This window comes from Lampetra fluviatilis, chromosome 55 (assembly GCF_964198595.1).
Source record: "Lampetra fluviatilis chromosome 55, kcLamFluv1.1, whole genome shotgun sequence".
Taxonomy (NCBI): Eukaryota; Metazoa; Chordata; class Hyperoartia; order Petromyzontiformes; family Petromyzontidae; genus Lampetra; species Lampetra fluviatilis.
The window spans coordinates 1,675,883-1,700,433 of NC_136329.1; the positions used below are offsets into that span (position 1 = coordinate 1,675,883).

At 47.4% G+C, this 24,551-nt stretch overlaps 1 protein-coding gene across 1 annotated transcript in view; it reads left to right on the forward strand.

Annotated features, from left to right (window-relative positions):
• The window catches only part of LOC144949814 (uncharacterized), a 35,233-nt gene continuing 10,682 nt past the window's right edge, over positions 1-24,551 (forward strand). Inside the window, exons 1-3 of the mRNA XM_078879756.1 lie at positions 1-74; positions 8,110-8,217; positions 22,892-22,972. Coding sequence (XP_078735882.1) covers positions 29-74; positions 8,110-8,217; positions 22,892-22,972 — 235 coding nt within the window. The 5' untranslated portion in view covers positions 1-28. The remainder of the gene's footprint in view (positions 75-8,109; positions 8,218-22,891; positions 22,973-24,551) is intronic.

Here is a 24,551-nt window from a genome sequence, read left to right on the forward strand (position 1 = left end):
GGATTGTGGTCCCGGCCCGCGAGGCGCAATGGCGGAGGCCGTCACCTCCATGCGCAGGCTGAGGGCGCAGAGAGGTGAGCGCTCACGGGACCCCCTCGGAGCCCCCCTCCGACCCCCATGGACCCCCTAGGAGCCCCCTAGGAGCCCCAAGGGCCTCTCCCTCCCGTCGATAGGAACCCCCTCGGTGCTCGCGACGCGATGTGAACGCTTCTCGCGGCTCCCCTCGCGGCCTCGGCAGCTGCTCGGCACTTGCCCCAGCGGCGCGCGTGGCCTACCCGGGGCAGCTTTGTCTGTTTGTGAGTCTGTGTGTGAGTGTCTGTGTCGGTGTGTGAGTCTGTTTGTGAGTCTGTGTGTGAGTGTCTGTGTCGGTGTGTGAGTCTGTGTGTGTGTGTGTCTGTGTGTGTGAGTCTGTTTGTGTGTCTGTGTGTGAGTGTCTGTGGGCAAAACAACCTCCTACCTCCTCGCGGTGCCGGACGGGCAACACTGTCGTGGGCAGTGCTGTGGGGGGAGGGCCAATGCCCATTGGCCTCTCCCCTCATGGCGTCTGTGACCACCACAGTGGCTAAACGGGGGCTCTGGACGGGTGCGAGGGGCTGGTAACCCCTCCACCTTCAATTAACCACCACTAAACTACGAATTAAACATAAACCTGTAATTAATAAGCTTGTGCCGGAGGCCCCGGGGGGTCAGGCTTTTATGACGTCTCCTGGCCAAACCCCATTTGGCGGAGCCAGGAGATTGAATTTTCACCCTCGGGGCTCCTCCAGAAACAACGAAAAACCATTGCGGATGGCCACGTGGAATGTTCGAACGCTCACTGCCGAGGAGAGGCTGCCACTTCTCTGTCGGGAGCTGGACTGGTACCGCCTGGATCTCTGTGGCATTCAGGAGGTCCGGTGGACCGGTTCTGGCTCCTGCAACCATGAGGGGTGGACAGTCCTCTACTCGGGGCAGGAGACTGCCAAACAACAGGGTGTGGCTCTTCTTCTGAACAAAAGAATGAAGGGGGCGTGGGAGCGTGGCGGTGAGGTGTGGGAAGCTGTAAGCCCCAGGATACTTTGGGCTCGCCTTCCCATCAACCAGAGGCGAGGAGTGGTGGTCGTGGTTACTTACGCCCCCACCGAAGACGAACATCCGTGGAGGGATGCAGGCAAAGCCGATGAGTCAGACGCTTTCTATGACCTCCTGTCACAGGTGCTGGCTAAAGTGGCCACTCGGGACAGAGTCATCTTGTTGGGTGACTTCAATGCCCGAGTTGGTCATGATGCTGGCACCTGGTCTGGAGTGATTGGAAGGCATGGGCCAGATCAGCTCAATAATAACGGTAGGAGGCTGCTAGATTTTTGTGCAGCCCATGGGCTTGTAATTACCAACACGCTCTTCCGGCATCGGCGCATCCACACAACATCATGGATACATGCCGGGTCCAAGCAAGAACATCTGCTGGACTACATAGTGATGGACCAGCGGATGCGAGCCCATGTCCTTGACACCAGGACCTACCGTGGAGCTGATCTGACCTCTGACCATCGACTAGTCATCTGTAAGATGCGCCTGCCATTCTTCCACTCCGGTGGTGGGTGTACACCCAGGACCCCATTCCAACCAAAAGTGGCCTGGTCTCAGCTAGCTGATGAAAGTTGCAAGCGAGAATTTCATCATTGCTTGCAGCTGGGGTAGGCATCGTCCCCCACTCCACCTGATGTCGAGGGTAAATGGGCGAGGTTTAAGACTGTGACTCATGCAGCTGCAATGGCTGCTTTGGGTACGCGGTCCAGACCTCCCCAGAAACCCTGGCTGACGGAGGAGGTGTTCAGGTTAATTGAGAAAAAGCGACAGGCGCACTCTCATCGCCTACAGCATCCCACGTCAGAGAATGAGGAGGTTTACCGCAGCCTTCGCTCGGAGGTTCGGAGAGCCGTGAGGCGCTGTAAGGATGGGTGGTGGTCGCGGGTTGCTGAGGAGATCGAGTCTGCCTCAGTGGCCCGCGATCACAAATCACTATTTAACTCCATCAAAAAAGTAACCTGCAGCGCCACACCTATTACCATCATTAGAGGAAAAAACGGTGATCCAATCTCCGACCCCCAGGAACAGGTTTGCAGATTTGCTGAGCATTTCTGTGAGGTCCTGGGGGAGGGAAAATCTCTCAGCCAGGAAAACATCATGGCACAAAGTGGGGATAACCCTGCTGAGGCTGCGGTGCCTCAAATATTGGAAGAGGTCACCCCCTGTGAGTGGCTGGCTGAGGTGCCAGCTGTTGAGGAAGTACTGAGGGCGATCCGGAGTCTAAGACCAGGGAAGGCACCGGGCAGAGATGATCTCCCAAGCGAAATGCTGAGGGAGGGTGGCGTTTGTGCACAGACTGCCCTACATGACATCATAACAACAGTCTGGACCACTGGACGGGTTCCGCAGGACTGGAAGGATGCCCTGGTGGTCCCCCTCTTTAAGAAGGGGGACCGTACCGACTGTAACAACTACAGGGGCATCTCACTCCTCAGTGTGCCGGGTAAGGTCCTGGCAAGGATTATTCAACATCGCCTTGCTAGGCACGCTGAGGAGAGGCTTGCGGAGCCCCAATGCGGTTTCAGGAAAGGGCGGTCCTGCACAGATGCCATATTTTCTGTCTGTCTGCTACAGCAGAGGTGTAGGGAATTCCAAAAAGACCTACATCTCTGCTTTATTGACCTGGTCAAGGCCTATGATACCATCAGTAGGACTGGGCTCTGGGTTGTTCTTCGTGCTTTCGGAGTCCCTGACCCTCTGCTCACGATTATTAAGGACCTTCATGATGGTGAGCGGGCCCGGGTAAAACTACATGGCCGGGAGTCGGAGCCTTTCCCTGTACACCTTGGGGTGCGACAGGGATGTCCTCTGGCTCCCACATTATTTAACATCTATTTCGACTGCGTAGTTCGTGAAGCCTTCAATAGCTGTACCGGGGGAATTTCCATTTGGTACAGATATAATGGGAGGCTGATCGACGCCCGGGTGCGATCAAGGGATGGCTCCCTATTGGTCAACCACGTTATGTATGCCGATGATTTGGTAATAGCTGCTCATTCAGAAGAGGAGTTGGAGACGCTGCTGCTGAGACTGGAGCGTGCCACTAAGAGGTGGGGCCTTACCATCAGCCCCACCAAAACTAAGCACCTGCCTGGGTATTTTGTACCATCGGACACTCCACCCCCACAACTCCCAATTGGTGATGGGGCAGTTGTGGAGAGAGTGGAGAGTTTCCCATACCTGGGCAGTGTGCTTATGACCGGCTCCAGTTTATCAGCAGAGGTCTCACTCCGAATCAGTCGAGCGGCAATATCTTTTTATCGGTTGCGTAACGCTGTGTGGTAGCTACCTGGTCTGTCGCTCCGCACGAAGCTTCAGGTCTTTTCAGCCACGGTCATTCCCTCCCTTCTCTACGCTTGCGAAACGTGGACCCCCCTAGTGGAGCATCTTCGCCGGTTGGAAACATTTAGGCTGGCCTGCCTACGATCCATCCTGGGTTTAACCAGGCTGGATTGTGTGAGGAGCTCACAAGTCCTTGAAAGATCTGGGCAAAGTCCCATCAGTGAGCTCCTCCGGCAGGCAAGGCTGCGTTGGCTGGGTCATGTAGCCCGCATGCCCAGCCACCGCATGCCTAAGCAGCTTTTGTTCGGCCGGATCGAGGGGGCTAAACGGGCGCGGCACGGGCTAGAGAAGAGATGGAGTGATGTGGTACAGGAGGACGTGGAGCTGAGTGGACTTGCCGATGACTGGTACCAGCGGTGTCAAGATCGGCCTCAGTGGAGGAGGCTCGTGAAGGACGCTACTGGGCAGTTGGAGGCAGTCGCCCTCCAACAACAACGGAGGGCGGAGGAGCGACGCTCACAACAACGAGCAGAGCGCCGGGTGGCTAAAGCACAGCAAGTTGGCACAGTAGGGGGCACAGGTGGTGCATCAGTCAGTCATCTCGGTCATCTCGGTCAGTCGACCCGTGGCGCCTGGGTCTGCCCCTTGACCTCCTGCCAGCGGGCGTTCGACACTTCACGTGGCCTCAAGGTGCACATGGCCTGGCACAAGCGTCGTGGTGACGTCACCGCCACTTAGTGGCGAATGGCGGTTGTTGTTGTTGTGGGTCTCTGTGTGATGAGTCTGTGGGTCTCTGTGTGATGAGTCTGTGGGTCTCTGTGTGGTGAGTCTGTGTGTCTCTGTGTGGTGAGTCTGTGTCTGTGTTTTTGTGTGTGTTTGTGTGAGTCTGTGTGTGTGTGAGTCTGTGTGTGTGTCTGTGTGTGTGTGTGGCTGTGTGTGTGTCTGTGTTTTTGTCTGTGTGTGTGTGAGTCTGTGTGTGTGTGAGTCTGTGTGTATGTGAGTCTGTGTGTGTGTGGCTGAGTGTGTGAGTCTGTGTCTGTGTTTTTGTGTGAGTCTGTGTGTGTGTGAGTCTGTGTGTGTGTGAGTTTGTGTGTGTGTGAGTCTGTGTCTGTGTGAGTGTGTGTGAGTCTGTGTGTGTGCGAGTCTGTGTTTGTGTGAGTTTGTGTGTGTGTGAGTCTGTGTCTGTGTGAGTGTGTGAGTCTGTGTGTGGACCGGTACCGTCTCGATCTCTGTGGCATTCAGGATGTCCGGTGGACCGGTTCTGGCTCCTGCCACCATGAGGGGTGGACAGTCCTCTACTCGGGGCAGGAGATTGCCAAACAACAGGGTGTGGCTCTTCTTCTGAGCAAAAGAATGAAGGGGGCGTGGGAGCGTAGCGGTGAGGTGTGGGAAGCTGTAAGCCCCAGGCTACTTTGGGCTCGCCTTCCCATCAACCGGAGGCGAGGAGTGGTGGTCGTGGTTACTTATGCCCCCACCGAAGACGAACATCCGTGGAGGGATGCAGGCAAAGCCGATGAGTCAAATGCTTCTATGACCTCCTGTCACAGGTGCTGGCTAAAGTGGCCACTCGGGACAGAGTCATCTTGGTCATGATGCTGGCACCTGGTCTGGAGTGATTGGAAGGCATGGGTCAGATCAGCTCAATAACAACGGTAGGAGGCTGCTATATTTTTGTGCACCCCATGGGCTTGTAATTACCAACACGCTCTTCCGGCATCGGCGCATCCACACAACATCATGGATGCATGCTGGGTCCAAGCAAGAACATCTGCTGGACTACATAGTGACGGACCAGCGGATGCGAGCCCATGTCCTTGACACCAGGACCTACCGTGGAGCTGATCTGCCCTCTGACCATCGACTAGTCATCTGTAAGATGCGCCTTTCATTCTTCCACTCCGGTGGTGGGTGTATACCCAGGACCCCATTCCAACCAAAAGTGGCCTGGTCTCAGTAAGCTGATGAAACTTGCAAGCGAGAATTTCATCATCGCTTGCAGCTGGGGTTGGCATCGTCCCCCACTCCTGATGTCGAGGGTAAATGGGCGAGGTTTAGGACTGTGACTCATGCAGCTGCAATGGCTGCTTTGGGTATGCGATCCAGACCTCCCCAGAAACCCTGGCTGACAGAGGAGGTGTTCAGGTTAGTTGAGAAAAAGCGACAGGCCCACTCTCATCGGCTACAGCATCCCACGTCAGAGAATGAGGAGGTTTACCGCAGCCTTCGCTCGGAGGTTCGGAGAGCCGTAAGGCGCTGCAAGGATGGGTGGTGGTCGCGGGTTGCTGAGGAGATAGTCTGCCTCAGTGGCTCGCGATCACAAATCATTATTTAACTCCATCAAAAAAGTAACCTGCAGCGCCACACCTATTACAATCATTAGGGGAAAAAACGGTGATCCAATCTCCGACCCCCAGGAACAGGTTTGCAGATTTGCTGAGCATTTCTGTGAGGTCCTCGGGGAGGGGAAATCCCTCAGCCAGGAAAACATCATGGCACAAAGTGGGGATAACTCTGCTGAGGCTGCGGTGCCTCAACTATAGGAAGAGGTCACCCCCTGTGAGTGGCTGGCTGAGGTGCCATCTATTGAGGAAGTACTGAAGGCGATCCGGAGTCTGAGACCAGGAAAGGCACCGGGCAGAGATGATCTCCCAAGCGAAATGCTGAGGGAGGGTGGCGTTTGTGCACAGACTGCCCTATATGACATAACAGTCTGGACCACTGGACGGGTTCCGCAGGATTGGAAGGATGCCCTGGTGGTCCCCCTCTTTAAGAAGGGGGACCGCACAGACTGTAACAACTACAGGGGCATCTCACTCCTCAGTGTGCCGGGAAAGGTCCTGGCAAGGATTATTCAACATCGCCTTGCTAGGCACGCTGAGGAGAGGCTTGCGGAGCCCCAATGCGGTTTCAGAAAAGGGCGGTCCTGCACAGATGCCATATTTTCTGTCCGTCTGCTACAGCAGAGGTGTAGGGAATTCCAACAAGACCTACATCTCTGCTTTATTGACCTGGTCAATGCCTATGATACCATCAGTAGGCCTGGGCTCTGGGTTGTTCTTCGTGCTTTCCGAGTCATTAAGGACCTTCATGATGATGATCGGGCCCGGGTAAAACTACGTGGCCGGGAGTCAGAGCCATTCCCTATACACCTTGGGGTGCGACAGGGATGTCCTCTGGCTCCCACATTATTTAACATCTATTTTGACCACGTAGTTCATGAAGCCATGAATAGCTGTACCGGGGGAATTTCCATTTGGTACAGCTATAATGGGAGGCTGATCGACGCCCGGGTGCGATCAAGGGATGGCTCCCTATTGGTCAACCACGTTATGTATGCCGATGATTTGGTAATAGCTGCTCATTCAGAAGAGGAGTTGGAGACGCTGCTGCTGAGACTGGAGCGTGCCACTAAGAGGTGGGGCCTTACCATCAGCCCCACCAAAACTAAGCACCTGCCTGGGTATTTTGTACCATTGGACATTCCACCCCCACAACTCCCAATCGGTGATGGGGCAGTAGTGGAGAGAGTGGAGAGTTTCCCATACCTGGGCAGTGTGCTTATGACCGGCTCCAGTTTAACAGCAGAGGTCTCCGAATCAGTCGAGCGGCAATATCTTTTCATAGGTTGCGTAACGCTGTGTGGAAGCTACCTGGTCTGTCGCTCCGCACGAAGCTTCAGGTCTTCTCGGCCACAGTCATTCCCTCCCTTCTTTACGCTTGCGAAACGTGGACCCCCCTAATGGAGAATCTTCGCTGGTTGGAAACATTTAGGCTGGCCTGCCTACGATCCATCCTGGGTTTAACCAGGCTGGATTGTGTGAGGAGCTCACAAATCTATGAAATATCTGGGCAAAGTCCCATCGGTGAGCTCATCCGGCAGGCACGGCTGCATTGGCTGGGTCATGTAGCCCGCATGCCCAGCCACCGCATGCCTAAACAGCTTTTGTTCGGCCGGATCGAGGGGGCTAAACGGGCGCGGCTCGGGCTAAAGAAGAGATGGAGTGATGCGGTACAGGAGGTCGTGGAGCTGAGTGGACTTGCCGATGACTGGTACCAGCGTTGTCAAGATCGGCCTCTGTGGAGGAGGCTCGTGAAGGACGCTACTGGGCAGTTGGAGGCAGTCGCCCTCCAACAACAACGGAGGGTGGAGGAGCGACGCTCACAACAACGAGCGGAGCGCCGGGTGGCTAAAGCACAGCAAGTTGGTACAGTAGGGGGCACAGGTGGTGCATCAGCCAGTCATCTCGGTCATCTCGGTCAGTCGACCCGTGGCACCTGGGTCTGCCCCGTGACCTTCTGCCAGCGGGCGTTCGACACTTCACGTGGCCTCAAGGTGCACATGGCCTGGCACAAGCGTCGTGGTGACGTCACCGCCACTTAGTGGTGAATGGCGGTTGTTGTTGTTGTGTGTGTGTCTATGTGTGAGTCTGTGTGTGAGTCTGTGTGTGTGTCTGTGTGTGTGTCTGTGTGTGAGTATGTGGGTCTCTGTGTGAGTCTGTGTATGAGTTTGTGTGTGTGTGAGTCTGTGTGTGTGTCTATGTGTGAGTGTGTGTCTGTGTGAGTCTCTGTGTGTGTGTCTGTGTGTGAGTATGTGGGTCTCTGTGTGAGTCTGTGGGTCTCTGTGTGAGTCTGTGGGTCTCTGTGTGAGTCTGTGGGTCTCTGTGTGAGTCTATGGGTTTCCGTGTGAATCTGTGTGGGTCTTCGTGAGTCTGTTCGTCTCTCTGACCATACTTCCCCACTCTGGTCTCTGCGTCTTAGTGGCGGAGGCTCTGGCTGTTGCGGATGAGCGACGACGACTCAGCGACACAACCGCAACAACCACAACAACCACCACCACCTCTACCTCAGCAACAGCTACTAAACCAGGTAACTCCAACTACAACAATTACACCCATTAACAATAACCAACAACACCTACCACTACGACACCAGCCACAACCACCACTAAGCAACATCTACAGCAACAGTCAGATACAGCAACAGGAGACAAAACAGCAGTCAGATACAACAGCAGTCAGATACAACAGCAGATACAACAACAGTCAGATACAACAGCAGTCAGATACAACAGCAGATACAACAGCAGTCATATACAACAGCAGTCAGATACAACAGCAGTCATATACAACAGCAGTGAGATACAACAGCAGTCATATACAACAGCAGTCAGATACAACAGCAGTCAGATAGAACAGCAGTCAGATAGAACAGCAGTCAGATACAACAGCAGTCAGATACAACAGCAGTCATATACAACAGCAGTGAGATACAACAGCAGTCAGATACAACAGCAGTCATATACAACAGCAGTCAGATACAACAGCAGATACAACAGCAGTCAGATACAACAGCAGTCAGATACAACAGCAGTCAGATACAACAGCAGTGAGATACAACAGCAGATACAACAACAGTCAGATACAACAGCAGTCAGATACAGCAGCAGTCAGATACAACAGCAGTCGGATACAACAGCAGTCAGATACAACAGCAGTCAGATACAACAGCAGTCAGATAGAACAACAGTCATATACAACAGCAGTCAGATACAACAGCAATCAGATACAACAGCAGTCAGATACAACAGCAGTCAGATACAACAGCAGTCAGATACAACAGCAGTCAGATACAACAGCAGTCAGATAGAACAACAGTCATATACAACAGCAGTCAGATACAACAGCAGTCAGATACAACAGCAGTCAGATACTACAGCAGTCAGATACAACAGCAGTCAGATACAACAGCAGTCAGATACAACAGCAGTCAGATACAACAGCAGTCAGATACAGCAGCAGTCAGATACAACAGCAGTCAGATACAACAGCAGTCAGATACAACAACAGTTAGATACAACAACAGTGAGATACAACAACAGTCAGATACAACAACAGTCAGATACAACAGCAGTCAGATACAACAGCAGTCGGATACAACAGCAGTCAGATACAACAGCAGTCAGATACAACAACAGTCAGATACAGCAACAGTCAGATACAGCAGCAGTCAGATACAACAGCAGTCAGATACAACAGCAGTCAGATACAACAACAGTCAGATACAACAGCAGTCAGGTACAACAGCAGTCAGATACAACAGCAGTCAGATACAACAGCAGTCAGATACAGCAGCAGTCAGATACAGCAGCAGTCAGATACAACAGCAGTCAGATACAACAACAGTCAGATACAACAACAGTCAGATACAACAGCAGTCAGATACAACAACAGTCAGATACAACAACAGTCAGATACAACAGCAGTCAGATACAACAGCAGTCAGATACAACAACAGTCAGATACAACAACAGTCAGATACAACAACAGTCAGATACAGCAGCAGTCAGATACAACAGCAGTCAGATACAACAACAGTCAGATACAACAACAGTCAGATACAACAACAGTCAGATACAACAACAGTCAGATACAACAGCAGTCAGATACAGCAGCAGTCAGATACAACAGCAGTCATATACAACAGCAGTCAGATACAACAGCAGTCAGATACAACAACAGTCAGATACAACAACAGTCAGATACAACAGCAGTCAGATACAGCAGCAGTCAGATACAACAGCAGTCAGATGCAACAGCAGTCAGATACAACAGCAGTCAGATACAACAACAGTCAGATACAACAACAGTCAGATACAACAGCAGTCAGATACAACAGCAGTCAGTTACAACAGCAGTCAGATACAGCAGCAGTCAGATACAACAGCAGTCAGATACAACAGCAGTCAGATAGAACAGCAGTCAGATGCAACAGCAGTCAGATACAACAGCAGTCAGATACAACAGCAGTCAGATACAACAGCAGTCAGATAGAACAGCAGTCAGATGCAACAGCAGTCAGATACAACAGCAGTCAGATACAACAGCAGTCAGATACAACAGCAGTCAGATACAACAGCAGTCAGATACAACAGCAGTCAGATACAACAGCAGTCAGATAGAACAGCAGTCAGATGCAACAGCAGTCAGATACAACAGCAGTCAGATACAGCAGCAGTCAGATACAACAGCAGTCAGGTACAACAGCAGTCAGATACAACAGCAGTCAGATACAACAGCAGTCAGATACAACAACAGTGAGATACAACAACAGTCAGATACAACAGCAGTCAGATACAACAGCAGTCAGATACAACAACAGTCAGATACAACAACAGTCAGATACAACAGCAGTCAGATACAACAACAGTGAGATACAACAACAGTCAGATACAACAACAGTCAGATACAACAGCAGTCAGATACAACAGCAGTCAGATACAACAGCAGTCAGATAGAACAGCAGTCAGATACAACAGCAGTCAGATACAACAGCAGTCAGATAGAACAGCAGTCAGATACAACAGCAGTCAGATACAACAGCAGTCAGATACAACAACAGTCATATACAACAGCAGTCAGATACAACAACAGCAGATACAACAGCAGTCAGATACAACAGCAGTCAGATACAGCAGCAGTCAGATACAACAGCAGTCAGATAGAACAGCAGTCAGATGCAACAGCAGTCAGATACAACAGCAGTCAGATACAACAGCAGTCAGATACAACAGCAGTCAGATAGAACAGCAGTCAGATGCAACAGCAGTCAGATACAACAGCAGTCAGATACAACAGCAGTCAGATACAACAGCAGTCAGATACAACAGCAGTCAGATACAACAGCAGTCAGATACAACAGCAGTCAGATAGAACAGCAGTCAGATGCAACAGCAGTCAGATACAACAGCAGTCAGATACAGCAGCAGTCAGATACAACAGCAGTCAGGTACAACAGCAGTCAGATACAACAGCAGTCAGATACAACAGCAGTCAGATACAACAACAGTGAGATACAACAACAGTCAGATACAACAGCAGTCAGATACAACAGCAGTCAGATACAACAACAGTCAGATACAACAACAGTCAGATACAACAGCAGTCAGATACAACAACAGTGAGATACAACAACAGTCAGATACAACAACAGTCAGATACAACAGCAGTCAGATACAACAGCAGTCAGATACAACAGCAGTCAGATAGAACAGCAGTCAGATACAACAGCAGTCAGATACAACAGCAGTCAGATAGAACAGCAGTCAGATACAACAGCAGTCAGATACAACAGCAGTCAGATACAACAACAGTCATATACAACAGCAGTCAGATACAACAACAGCAGATACAACAGCAGTCAGATACAGCAGCAGTCAGATACAACAGCAGTCAGATACAACAACAGTCAGATACAACAGCAGTCAGATGCAGCAGCAGTCAGATACAACAACAGTCAGATACAACAACAGTCAGATACAACAGCAGTCAGATACAACAGCAGTCAGATACAACAACAGTCAGATACAACAGCAGTCAGATGCAGCAGCAGTCAGATACAACAACAGTCAGATACAACAACAGTCAGATACAACAGCAGTCAGATACAACAGCAGTCAGATGCAGCAGCAGTCAGATACAGCAGCAGTCAGATACAACAGCAGTCAGATACAACAACAGTCAGATACAACAGCAGTCAGATGCAGCAGCAGTCAGATACAACAGCAGTCAGATACAACAACAGTCAGATACAGCAGCAGTCAGATACAACAGCATTCGGATACAACAGCAGTCAGATACAACAGCAGTCAGATTTAACAGCAGTCAGATACAACAGCAGTCAGATACAACAGCAGTCAGATACAACAGCAGTCGGATACAACAGCAGTCGGATACAACAGCAGTCAGATACAACAGCAGTCAGATGCAACAGCAGTCAGATGCAGCAGCAGTCAGATACCACAACAGTCAGATACAACAGCAGTCAGATACAACAGCAGTCAGATACAACAGCAGTCAGATACAACAGCAGTCAGATACAACAGCAGTCAGATACAACAGCAGTCAGATACAACAGCAGTCAGATACAACAACAGTCAGATACAACAACAGCAGATACAACAGCAGTCAGATACAGCAGCAGTCAGATACAACAGCAGTCAGATACAACAGCAGTCAGATACAACAGCAGTCAGATACAACAACAGTCAGATACAACAACAGTCAGATACAACAGCAGTCAGATACAACAACAGTCAGATACAACAACAGTCAGATACAACAACAGTCAGATATAACAGCAGTCAGATACAACAGCAGTCGGATACAACAGCAGTCAGATACAACAACAGTCAGATACAACAGCAGTCAGATACAACAACAGTCAGATACAGCATCAGTCAGATACAACAGCAGTCAGATACAACAACAGTCAGATACAACAACAGTCAGATACAACAACAGTCAGATACAACAACAGTCAGATACAACAGCAGTCAGATACAGCAGCAGTCAGATACAACAGCAGTCAGATACAACAGCAGTCAGATACAACAACAGTCAGATACAACAACAGTCAGATACAACAACAGTCAGATACAACAGCAGTCAGATACAACAACAGTCAGATACAACAACAGTCAGATACAACAACAGTCAGATACAACAGCAGTCAGATACAACAACAGTCAGATACAACAGCAGTCAGATACAACAACAGTCAGATACAACAGCAGTCAGATACAACAGCAGTCAGTTACAACAGCAGTCGGATACAACAGCAGTCAGATACAACAGCAGTCGGATACAACAGCAGTCAGATACAACAACAGTCAGATACAGCAGCAGTCAGATACAACAGCAGTCAGATACAACAGCAGTCAGATACAGCAGCAGTCAGATACAACAGCAGTCAGATACAACAGCAGTCAGATACAACAGCAGTCAGATACAACAGCAGTCAGATACAACAACAGTCAGATACAACAACAGTCAGATACAACAACAGTCAGATACAACAGCAGTCAGATACAACAGCAGTCGGATACAACAGCAGTCAGATACAACAACAGTCAGATACAGCAGCAGTCAGATACAACAGCAGTCAGATACAACAGCAGTCAGATACAGCAGCAGTCAGATACAACAGCAGTCAGATAGAACAGCAGTCAGATGCAACAGCAGTCAGATACAACAGCAGTCAGATACAACAGCAGTCAGATACAACAGCAGTCAGATAGAACAGCAGTCAGATGCAACAGCAGTCAGATACAACAGCAGTCAGATACAACAGCAGTCAGATACAACAGCAGTCAGATACAACAGCAGTCAGATACAACAGCAGTCAGATACAACAGCAGTCAGATAGAACAGCAGTCAGATGCAACAGCAGTCAGATACAACAGCAGTCAGATACAGCAGCAGTCAGATACAACAGCAGTCAGGTACAACAGCAGTCAGATACAACAGCAGTCAGATACAACAGCAGTCAGATACAACTGCAGTCAGATTCAACAGCAGTCAGATACAACAGCAGTCAGATACAACAGCAGTCAGATACAGCAGCAGTCAGATACAACAGCAGTCAGATAGAACAGCAGTCAGATACAACAGCAGTCAGATACAACTGCAGTCAGATACAACCGCAGTCAGATACAACAGCAGTCAGATACAACAGCAGTCAGATACAACAACAGTCAGATACAACAGCAGTCAGATACAACAACAGTCAGATACAACAGCAGTCAGATACAACAACAGTCAGATACAACAGCAGTCAGATACAACAGCAGTCAGTTACAACAGCAGTCGGATACAACAGCAGTCAGATACAACAGCAGTCGGATACAACAGCAGTCAGATACAACAACAGTCAGATACAGCAGCAGTCAGATACAACAGCAGTCAGATACAACAGCAGTCAGATACAGCAGCAGTCAGATACAACAGCAGTCAGATACAACAGCAGTCAGATACAACAGCAGTCAGATACAACAGCAGTCAGATACAACAACAGTCAGATACAACAACAGTCAGATACAACAACAGTCAGATACAACAGCAGTCAGATACAACAGCAGTCGGATACAACAGCAGTCAGATACAACAACAGTCAGATACAGCAGCAGTCAGATACAACAGCAGTCAGATACAACAGCAGTCAGATACAGCAGCAGTCAGATACAACAGCAGTCAGATAGAACAGCAGTCAGATGCAACAGCAGTCAGATACAACAGCAGTCAGATACAACAGCAGTCAGATACAACAGCAGTCAGATAGAACAGCAGTCAGATGCAACAGCAGTCAGATACAACAGCAGTCAGATACAACAGCAGTCAGATACAACAGCAGTCAGATACAACAGCAGTCAGATACAACAGCAGTCAGATACAACAGCAGTCAGATAGAACAGCAGTCAGATGCAACAGCAGTCAGATACAACAGCAGTCAGATACAGCAGCAGTCAGATACAACAGCAGTCAGGTACAACAGCAGTCAGATACAACAGCAGTCAGATACAACAGCAGTCAGATACAACTGCAGTCAGATTCAACAGCAGTCAGATACAACAGCAGTCAGATACAACAGCAGTCAGATACAGCAGCAGTCAGATACAACAGCAGTCAGATAGAACAGCAGTCAGATACAACAGCAGTCAGATACAACTGCAGTCAGATACAACCGCAGTCAGATACAACAGCAGTCAGATACAACAGCAGTCAGATACAACAGCAGTCAGATACAACAGCAGTCAGATACAACAACAGTGAGATACAACAACAGTCAGATACAACAGCAGTCAGATACAACAGCAGTCAGATACAACAACAGTCAGATACAACAACAGTCAGATACAACAGCAGTCAGATACAACAACAGTGAGATACAACAACAGTCAGATACAACAACAGTCAGATACAACAGCAGTCAGATACAACAGCAGTCAGATACAACAGCAGTCAGATAGAACAGCAGTCAGATACAACAGCAGTCAGATACAACAGCAGTCAGATAGAACAGCAGTCAGATACAACAGCAGTCAGATACAACAGCAGTCAGATACAACAACAGTCATATACAACAGCAGTCAGATACAACAACAGCAGATACAACAGCAGTCAGATACAGCAGCAGTCAGATACAACAGCAGTCAGATACAACAGCAGTCAGATACAACAACAGTCAGATACAACAGCAGTCAGATGCAGCAGCAGTCAGATACAACAGCAGTCAGATACAACAGCAGTCAGATACAACAGCATTCGGATACAACAGCAGTCAGATACAACAGCAGTCAGATACAACAGCAGTCAGATACAATAGCAGTCAGATATAACAGCAGTCAGATACAACAGCAGTCAGATACAACAGCAGTCAGATACAACAGCATTCGGATACAACAGCAGTCAGATACAACAGCATTCGGATACAACAGCAGTCAGATACAACAGCAGTCAGATATAACAGCAGTCAGATACAACAGCAGTCAGATACAACAGCAGTCGGATACAACAGCAGTCGGATACAACAGCAGTCAGATACAACAGCAGTCAGATACAACAGCAGTCAGATACAACAGCAGTCAGATACAACAGCAGTCAGATACAACAGCAGTCAGATACAACAGCAGTCAGATACAACAGCAGTCAGATACAACAGCAGTCAGATACAACAGCAGTCAGATACAACAGCAGTCAGATACAACAGCAGTCAGATACAGCAGCAGTCAGATACAACAACAGTCAGATACAGCAGCAGTCAGATACAACAGCATTCGGATACAACAGCAGTCAGATACAACAGCAGTCAGATACAACAGCATTCGGATACAACAGCAGTCAGATGCAGCAGCAGTCAGATACAACAACAGTCAGATACAGCAGCAGTCAGATACAACAGCATTCGGATACAACAGCAGTCAGATACAACAGCAGTCAGATATAACAGCAGTCAGATACAACAGCAGTCAGATACAACAACAGTCAGATACAACAACAGCAGATACAACAACAGTCAGATACAACAACAGCAGATACAACAGCAGTCAGATACAGCAGCAGTCAGATACAACAGCAGTCAGATACAACAGCAGTCAGATACAACAGCAGTCAGATACAACAACAGTCAGATACAACAACAGTCAGATACAACAGCAGTCAGATACAGCAGCAGTCAGATACAACAGCAGTCAGATACAACAGCAGTCAGATACAAGAGCAGTCAGATACAACAGCAGTCAGATACAACAGCAGTCAGATAGAACAGCAGTCAGATACAACAGCAGTCAGATACAACAGCAGTCAGATAGAACAGCAGTCAGATACAACAGCAGTCAGATACAACAGCAGTCAGATACAACAACAGTCATATACAACAGCAGTCAGATACAACAACAGCAGATACAACAGCAGTCAGATACAGCAGCAGTCAGATACAACAGCAGTCAGATACAACAGCAGTCAGATACAACAACAGTCAGATACAACAGCAGTCAGATGCAGCAGCAGTCAGATACAACAGCAGTCAGATACAACAGCAGTCAGATACAACAGCATTCGGATACAACAGCAGTCAGATGCAACAGCAGTCAGATACAACAGCAGTCAGATACAATAGCAGTCAGATATAACAGCAGTCAGATACAACAGCAGTCAGATACAACAGCAGTCAGATACAACAGCATTCGGATACAACAGCAGTCAGATACAACAGCATTCGGATACAACAGCAGTCAGATACAACAGCAGTCAGATACAACAGCAGTCAGATACAACAGCAGTCAGATACAACAGCAGTCAGATACAACAACAGTCAGATACAGCAGCAGTCAGATACAACAACAGTCAGATACAGCAGCAGTCAGATACAACAACAGCAGATACAACAACAGTCAGATACAACAACAGCAGATACAACAACAGTCAGATACAACAACAGCAGATACAACAGCAGTCAGATACAGCAGCAGTCAGATACAACAGCAGTCAGATACAACAGCAGTCAGATACAACAGCAGTCAGATACAACAGCAGTCAGATACAACAGCAGTCAGATACAACAGCAGTCAGATAGAACAGCAGTCAGATACAACAGCAGTCAGATACAACAGCAGTCAGATAGAACAGCAGTCAGATACAACAGCAGTCAGATACAACAGCAGTCAGATACAACAACAGTCATATACAACAGCAGTCAGATACAACAACAGCAGATACAACAGCAGTCAGATACAGCAGCAGTCAGATACAACAGCAGTCAGATACAACAGCAGTCAGATACAACAACAGTCAGATACAACAGCAGTCAGATGCAGCAGCAGTCAGATACAACAGCAGTCAGATACAACAGCATTCGGATACAACAGCAGTCAGATACAACAGCAGTCAGATACAACAGCAGTCAGATACAACAGCAGTCAGATATAACAGCAGTCAGATACAACAGCAGTCAGATACAACAGCAGTCAGATACAACAGCATTCGGATACAACAGCAGTCAGATACAACAGCATTCGGATACAACAGCAGTCAGATACAACAGCAGTCAGATATAACAGCAGTCAGATACAACAGCAGTCAGATACAACAGCAGTCGGATACAACAGCAGTCGGATACAACAGCAGTCAGATACAACAGCAGTCAGATACAACAGCAGTCAGATACAACAGCAGTCAGATACAACAGCAGTCAGATACAACAGCAGTCAGATACAACAGCAGTCAGATACAACAGCAGTCAGATACAACAGCAGTCAGATACAACAGCAGTCAGATACAACAGCAGTCAGATACAACAACAGTCAGATACAGCAGCAGTCAGATACAACAACAGTCAGATACAGCAGCAGTCAGATACAACAGCATTCGGATACAACAACAGTCAGATACAACAACAGTCAGATACAACAACAGTCAGATACAACAGCAGTCAGATACAACAGCAGTCAGATACAACAACAGTCAGATACAACAGCAGTCAGATACAACAACAGTCAGATACAACAACAGTCAGATACAACAGCAGTCAGATACAACAGCAGTCAGATACAACAACAGTCAGATACAACAGCAGTCAGATACAACAGCAGTCAGATACAACAGCAGTCAGATACAACAACAGTCAGATACAACAAAAGCAGATACAACAGCAGTCAGATACAACAGCAGTCAGATACAACAGCAGTCAGATACAACAGCAGTCAGATACAACAACAGTCAGATACAACAACAGCAGATACAACAGCAGTCAGATACAACAACAGTCAGATACAACAACAGTCAGATACAACAGCAGTCAGATACAACAGCAGTCAGATACAACAGCAGTCAGATACAACAGCAGTCAGATACAACAGCAGTCAGATACAACAACAGTCAGATACAACAGCAGTCAGATACAACAGCAGTCAGATACAACAGCAGTCAGATACAACAACAGTCAGATACAACAACAGCAGATACAACAGCAGTCAGATACAACAGCAGTCAGATACAACAGCAGTCAGATACAACAACAGTCAGATACAACAACAGCAGATACAACAGCAGTCAGATACAACAGCAGTCAGATACAACAGCAGTCAGATACAACAACAGTCAGATACAACAACAGCAGATACAACAGCAGTCAGATACAACAGCAGTCAGATGCAGCAGCAGTCAGATACAACAACAGTCAGATACAACAGCAGTCAGATACAACAGCAGTCAGATACAACAGCAGTCAGATACAACAGCAGTCAGATACAACAGCAGTCAGATACATCAGCAGTCAGATACAACAGCAGTCAGATACAACAACAGTCGGATACAACAGCAGTCAGATGCAGCAGCAGTCAGATACAACAACAGCAGATACAACAGCAGTCAGATACAACAGCAGTCAGATACAACAACAGCAGATACAACAGCAGTCGGATACAACAGCAGTCGGATACAACAGCAGTCAGATACAACAGCAGTCAGATACAACAGCAGTCAGATACAACAGCAGTCAGATACAACAGCAGTCAGATACAACAGCAGTCAGATACAACAACAGTCAGATACAATAGCAGTCAGATACAACAGCAGTCAGATACAACAGCAGTCAGATACAACAGCAGTCAGATACAACAGCAGTCAGATACAACAACAGTCGGATACAACAGCAGTCAGATGCAGCAGCAGTCAGATACAACAACAGTCAGATACAATAGCAATCAGATACAACAGCAGTCAGATACAACAGCAGTCAGATACAACAGCAGTCAGATACAACAGCAGTCAGATACAACAGCAGTCAGATACAACAACAGTCAGATACAATAGCAGTCAGATACAACAGCAGTCAGATACAACAACAGCAGATACAACAGCAGTCGGATACAACAGCAGTCAGATACAACAACAGTCAGATACAATAGCAGTCAGATACAACAGCAGTCAGATACAACAACAGCAGATACAACAGCAGTCGGATACAACAGCAGTCGGATACAACAGCAGTCAGATGCAGCAGCAGTCAGATACAACAGCAGATACAACAGCAGTCAGATACAACAGCAGATACAACAGCAGTCAGATAAAACGCTGATATTGTGCTTTGCTGGAAGCTCCGTGGTGTTAAATCGGATCGTCGTTATCCGGACAATATTTTCCCACAGACAGTAGAAACATCCTTAATTCTTTACACCATTGGAACCTCATTTGCCAGTAAATATATGATAATTAAGTTTTTTACCCTTCTATCTGGCAACAAAACTGACACCTTTTTGTTACAAGGAGTCATGTTTACATAGACCACAATACCTGCAATCATAATGCAAACAAAAACATAACTCATGAGACTAGGCTCTAAGGAAAGCTGTCTCGGGTGTGGACCAATCAACTTCAAGGACAGTGCACATTATCAGAGTTATGTTTTTTGTTTGCATTATGACTGCAGGTATTGTGGTCCATGCAATAATGCGTTATGACTGCAGGTATTGTGGTCCATGCAATAATGCAATAATGCCTTATGACTGCAGGTATTGTGGTCCATGCAATAATGCAATAATGCGTTATGACTGCAGGTATTGTGGTCCATGCAATAATGCAATAATGCGTTATGACTGCAGGTATTGTGGTCTATGCAATAATACAATAATGCGTTATGACTGCAGGTATTGTGGTCTATGCAATAATGCATTATGCATTATGACTGCAGGTATTGTGGTCCATGCAATAATGCAATAATGCGTTATGACTGCAGGTATTGTGGTCTATGCAATAATACAATAATGCATTATGACTGCAGGTATTGTGGTCTATGCAATAATGCATTATGCATTATGACTGCAGGTATTGTGGTCCATGCAATAATACAATAATGCATTATGACTGCAGGTATTGTGGTCCATGCAATAATGCATTATGACTGCAGGTATTGTGGTCTATGCAATAATGCTTTATGACTGCAGGTATTGTGGTCTATGCAAACATGACTCCTTGTAAAAAAAGGTGTCAGTTTTGTTGCCAGATAGAAGGGTAAATAACAATTATCATCCTTTATTCTCTTTGGTTCTTTCGGTAAAGTCACGTGGGTAGAAATAAAATAGTATAAAGTAGAAACATCGCTTTCTGAATGTACTTTTACGTTCATCGGCCACATTTAGCGGAGGACTTAATTAGAAAGCATCATCCACGAAAAAACATCGGAGAACAGCGGAAGCTCCACGCCAAGTCACATCCACACCGGCTCTGTTCCAGTGAGTTTCGGAGCCGCATTGGAAGAGGCATTTAAATCAAGTTTCGGTGTCGTTACTTGGTCGCGTTGTGTTGAACGTGAGTGAGTGTGGAGTGTCGTCGTCGTCGTTAAACCGGAGCCCACCGCCTCTAAACGCTTGCGGATGTTGCGGTGGTCGTTGATCTGAAGCTGTTGATGAGTTTGGTGCACGGTGGGTGTGGCGATGATTGACGGTGTTGTTGTTGATGTATTCAATAGGAGCCTCAGCAGCTTACCCTGAGCTCTCATACTCTGCTGGTGCATTGTCTTTGAGTTGTGCGCCTTTTGGCGTCATCTGGTCCAACACCATGTGAGACTAGGCTCTAAGGAAAGCTGTCTCGGGTGTGGACCAATCAACTTCAAGGACAGTGCATATATTATCAGAGTTGTGTTTTTTGTTTGCATTATGACTGCAGGTATTGTGGTCAATGCAAACACGACTCCTCGTAAAAAAGGTGTCAGTTTTGTTGCCAGATTAAAGGGTAAAAAAACAATTATCAGCTAGATGTTAACTCCCTCACTTAGTATACAGGAGCTTGTGGGTTCGATCCCGACCCTGATGCCTGCTGTATATTTGGAGTTTGTGTGTCTCTCTCTGTCTCCCCGTGGTGGTCGCGTGGATTTTTCTCCGGGTCCTCCGGATTTTCCCGCCACATTTCGAATCAACGTCACGGCGTTTCGAGTGTTCGGCTGCCGCTATAGATTTCCACACGATGATGACAACGATGATGATAAGGCCACTTCGTTGAGCTATCATTTGTGAAAGCCACGTCGCTTCTGAAAAATATTTGCATAGCTCAGTCGTGGGCCTTACACCTTGTCAAATCTAAAATACCATTGGAACCTCATTTGCCAGTAAAAAAATATGATTATTGGTTTTTTACCCTTTTATCTGGCAACAAAACTGACACCTTTATTTTTACAAGGAGTTATGTTTGCATAGACCACAATACCTGCAGTCGTAATGCATTATGACTGCAGGTATTTGGGTCTATGCAATAATGCATTATGCATTATGACTGCAGGTATTGTGGTCCATGCAATAATGCAATAATGCGTTATGAATGCAGGTATTGTGGTCTATGCAATAATACAATAATGCATTATGACTGCAGGTATTGTGGTCCATGCAATAATGCAATAATGCATTGTGACTGCAGGTATTGTGGTCTATGCAATAATGCATAATGCATTATGACTGCAGGTATTGTGGTCTATGCAAACATGACTCCTTGTAAAAAAAAGGTGTCAGTTTTGTTGCCAGGTAAAAGGGTAAAAAACCAATTATCAAATCTAAAATAGTTTAAGTAGTTTAAAGGTTTAAGTAGTTTAATAGTTTAAGTAGTTTAATAGTTTAAGTAGTTTAATAGTTTAAGTAGTTTAATAGTGGTGAAAAGGAGACTTGGGCAGGTGTTCTTGAACTGCTTCACTCCGTTGTCACCACAGCAACACTCATCATCATTCAACCCAACCCCATTCTCCACCTTTCTTCAATTTCCCACCCTTTCCCGATCCGCTGTGCGCACCGATCCGATCGTCGTCCGCCCGCCTGTTGGATTGGGCGTCGATTGACGCGTGTGATGTGGGGTGCGGGACGGGATGCGTGCTGTGTGTGTGATGCCAGTGTGCGAGGATGAATTTCGTTTCGTTTGAAAGCTTTTTGGAAAAAAGTGGCGGGTTTTTTTCTATGTGGTTTTCACACCCGATGATGATTGATTGTGTTGCAGTCGAAACGTCGTGAGAATTTTAATTGTTTAATATTTTTATTATTTTATTATTTCCCTTCTACGTGACGACTTTACCGAAAGAACCAAGAAGATGTGTGAGGATGGGTGAGATATCCTCGACAGTGGCATTCGTTGCCGGGGTCGTTGATTTGGTAACCTGTTGATGGCGTTGTTGTGATAATGTAGCGGTCGTGGTGGTGGCGGTGGGTTGTTGTTGATTTTGTTGTTGTCAGTGCTGGACGCTTCGTTCCTGAAGAGTGAGGAGAGACAAAGGCGGGCGAGACAGAGACGCACGGAGAGAGAGAAAGAGATTGGTACTACAGCCACCACAACAATGACTACAACCACTACCGCAACAAACACCACAACAACCACAACAACAGCCACCACAACAATGACTACAACCACTACCGCAACAAACGCCACAACAACCACAACAACAACCACCACAACAATGACTACAACCACTACCGAAACAAACGCCACAACAACCACAACAACAACCACCACAACAATGACTACAACCACTACCGCAACAAACGCCACAACAACTACAACAACAACCACCACAACAATGACTACAACCACTACCGCAACAAACGCCTCAACAACCACAACAACAGCCACCACAACAATGACTACAACCACTACCGCAACAAACGCCACAACAAATACAACAAAAACAACAACAACAACCATGACTACAACCACCACATTAACTCCAATCACCACAAAACTATCACCACAACAACAACCACCACAATCATGACTACAAGCACCACAACAACTATAATAACCACCACCACAATATTTCCAATCACCACAACATCTATAACAATCATGACTACAACCACCATCACAACAACAACAACAACAATCATAACCACCACCACCACAACAACTATAAGAACAACTACGACCACAACCATGACTACAATCACCACAACAACCAAAACAAAAATCATCAGAACTTCCACAACAACCACAACCACTACGTCCACCACCACCACAACAATAACTCCAACCACCACAACAACCCCACGGCTCTCTGCATCATCTCCCCGTGTCTCCTGATATCTCGATCTCCCAGTATCTCAGTGTGTCTCCCCATCTCTCTGTGTCTCCTCGTGTCTCCTCGTGTCGCCAGCGTTATGCGCCGTCTCTCCGTCGCACTCGCCACATCCCTCCGTGTTTATCTCCGCTTGTCTCTGTGTTTATCTCCGCTTGTCTCCGTGTTTATCTCAGCGTGTCTTTGTGTTTATCTCAGCGTGTCTCCGTGTTTATCTCAGCGTGTCTCTGTGTTTATCTCAGCGTGTCTCTGTGTTTATCTCAGCGTGTCTCTGTGTTTATCTCAGCGTGTCTCTGTGTTTATCTCAGCGTGTCTCTGTGTTTATCTCAGCGTGTCTCTGTGTTTATCTCAGCTTGTCTCCGTGTTTATCTCAGCGTGTCTCCGTGTTTATCTCAGCTTGTCTCTGTGTTTATCTCAGCTTGTCTCTGTGTTTATCTCAGCTTGTCTCTGTGTTTATCTCAGCTTGTCTCCGTGTTTATCTCAGCTTGTCTCTGTGTTTATCTCAGCGTGTCTCCGTGTTTATCTCAGCTTGTCTCTGTGTTTATCTCAGCGTGTCTCCATGTCTCCGTGTCTCCATCATTCTGTTTCCGTGAGTCTCAGCGGAACATGCGGCCGAGACTGCGTCGGCTTGCAAGCCCGGGTGTCTGAATTGTCTCCGTGTCTCCCCCTGTGTCTGCATCTCCCCCCATGTCTCTCTCCGTGTCTCACCCCTTGGCTCTGTGTCTCACCTCCCGTCTCTCCGTGTCTCACTCCATGTGTCTCCGTGTGTCTCTCTCTCACCTTTCCCTTGTTTCTGTGTCTCACTTCCCGTGTCTCTCTCCGTG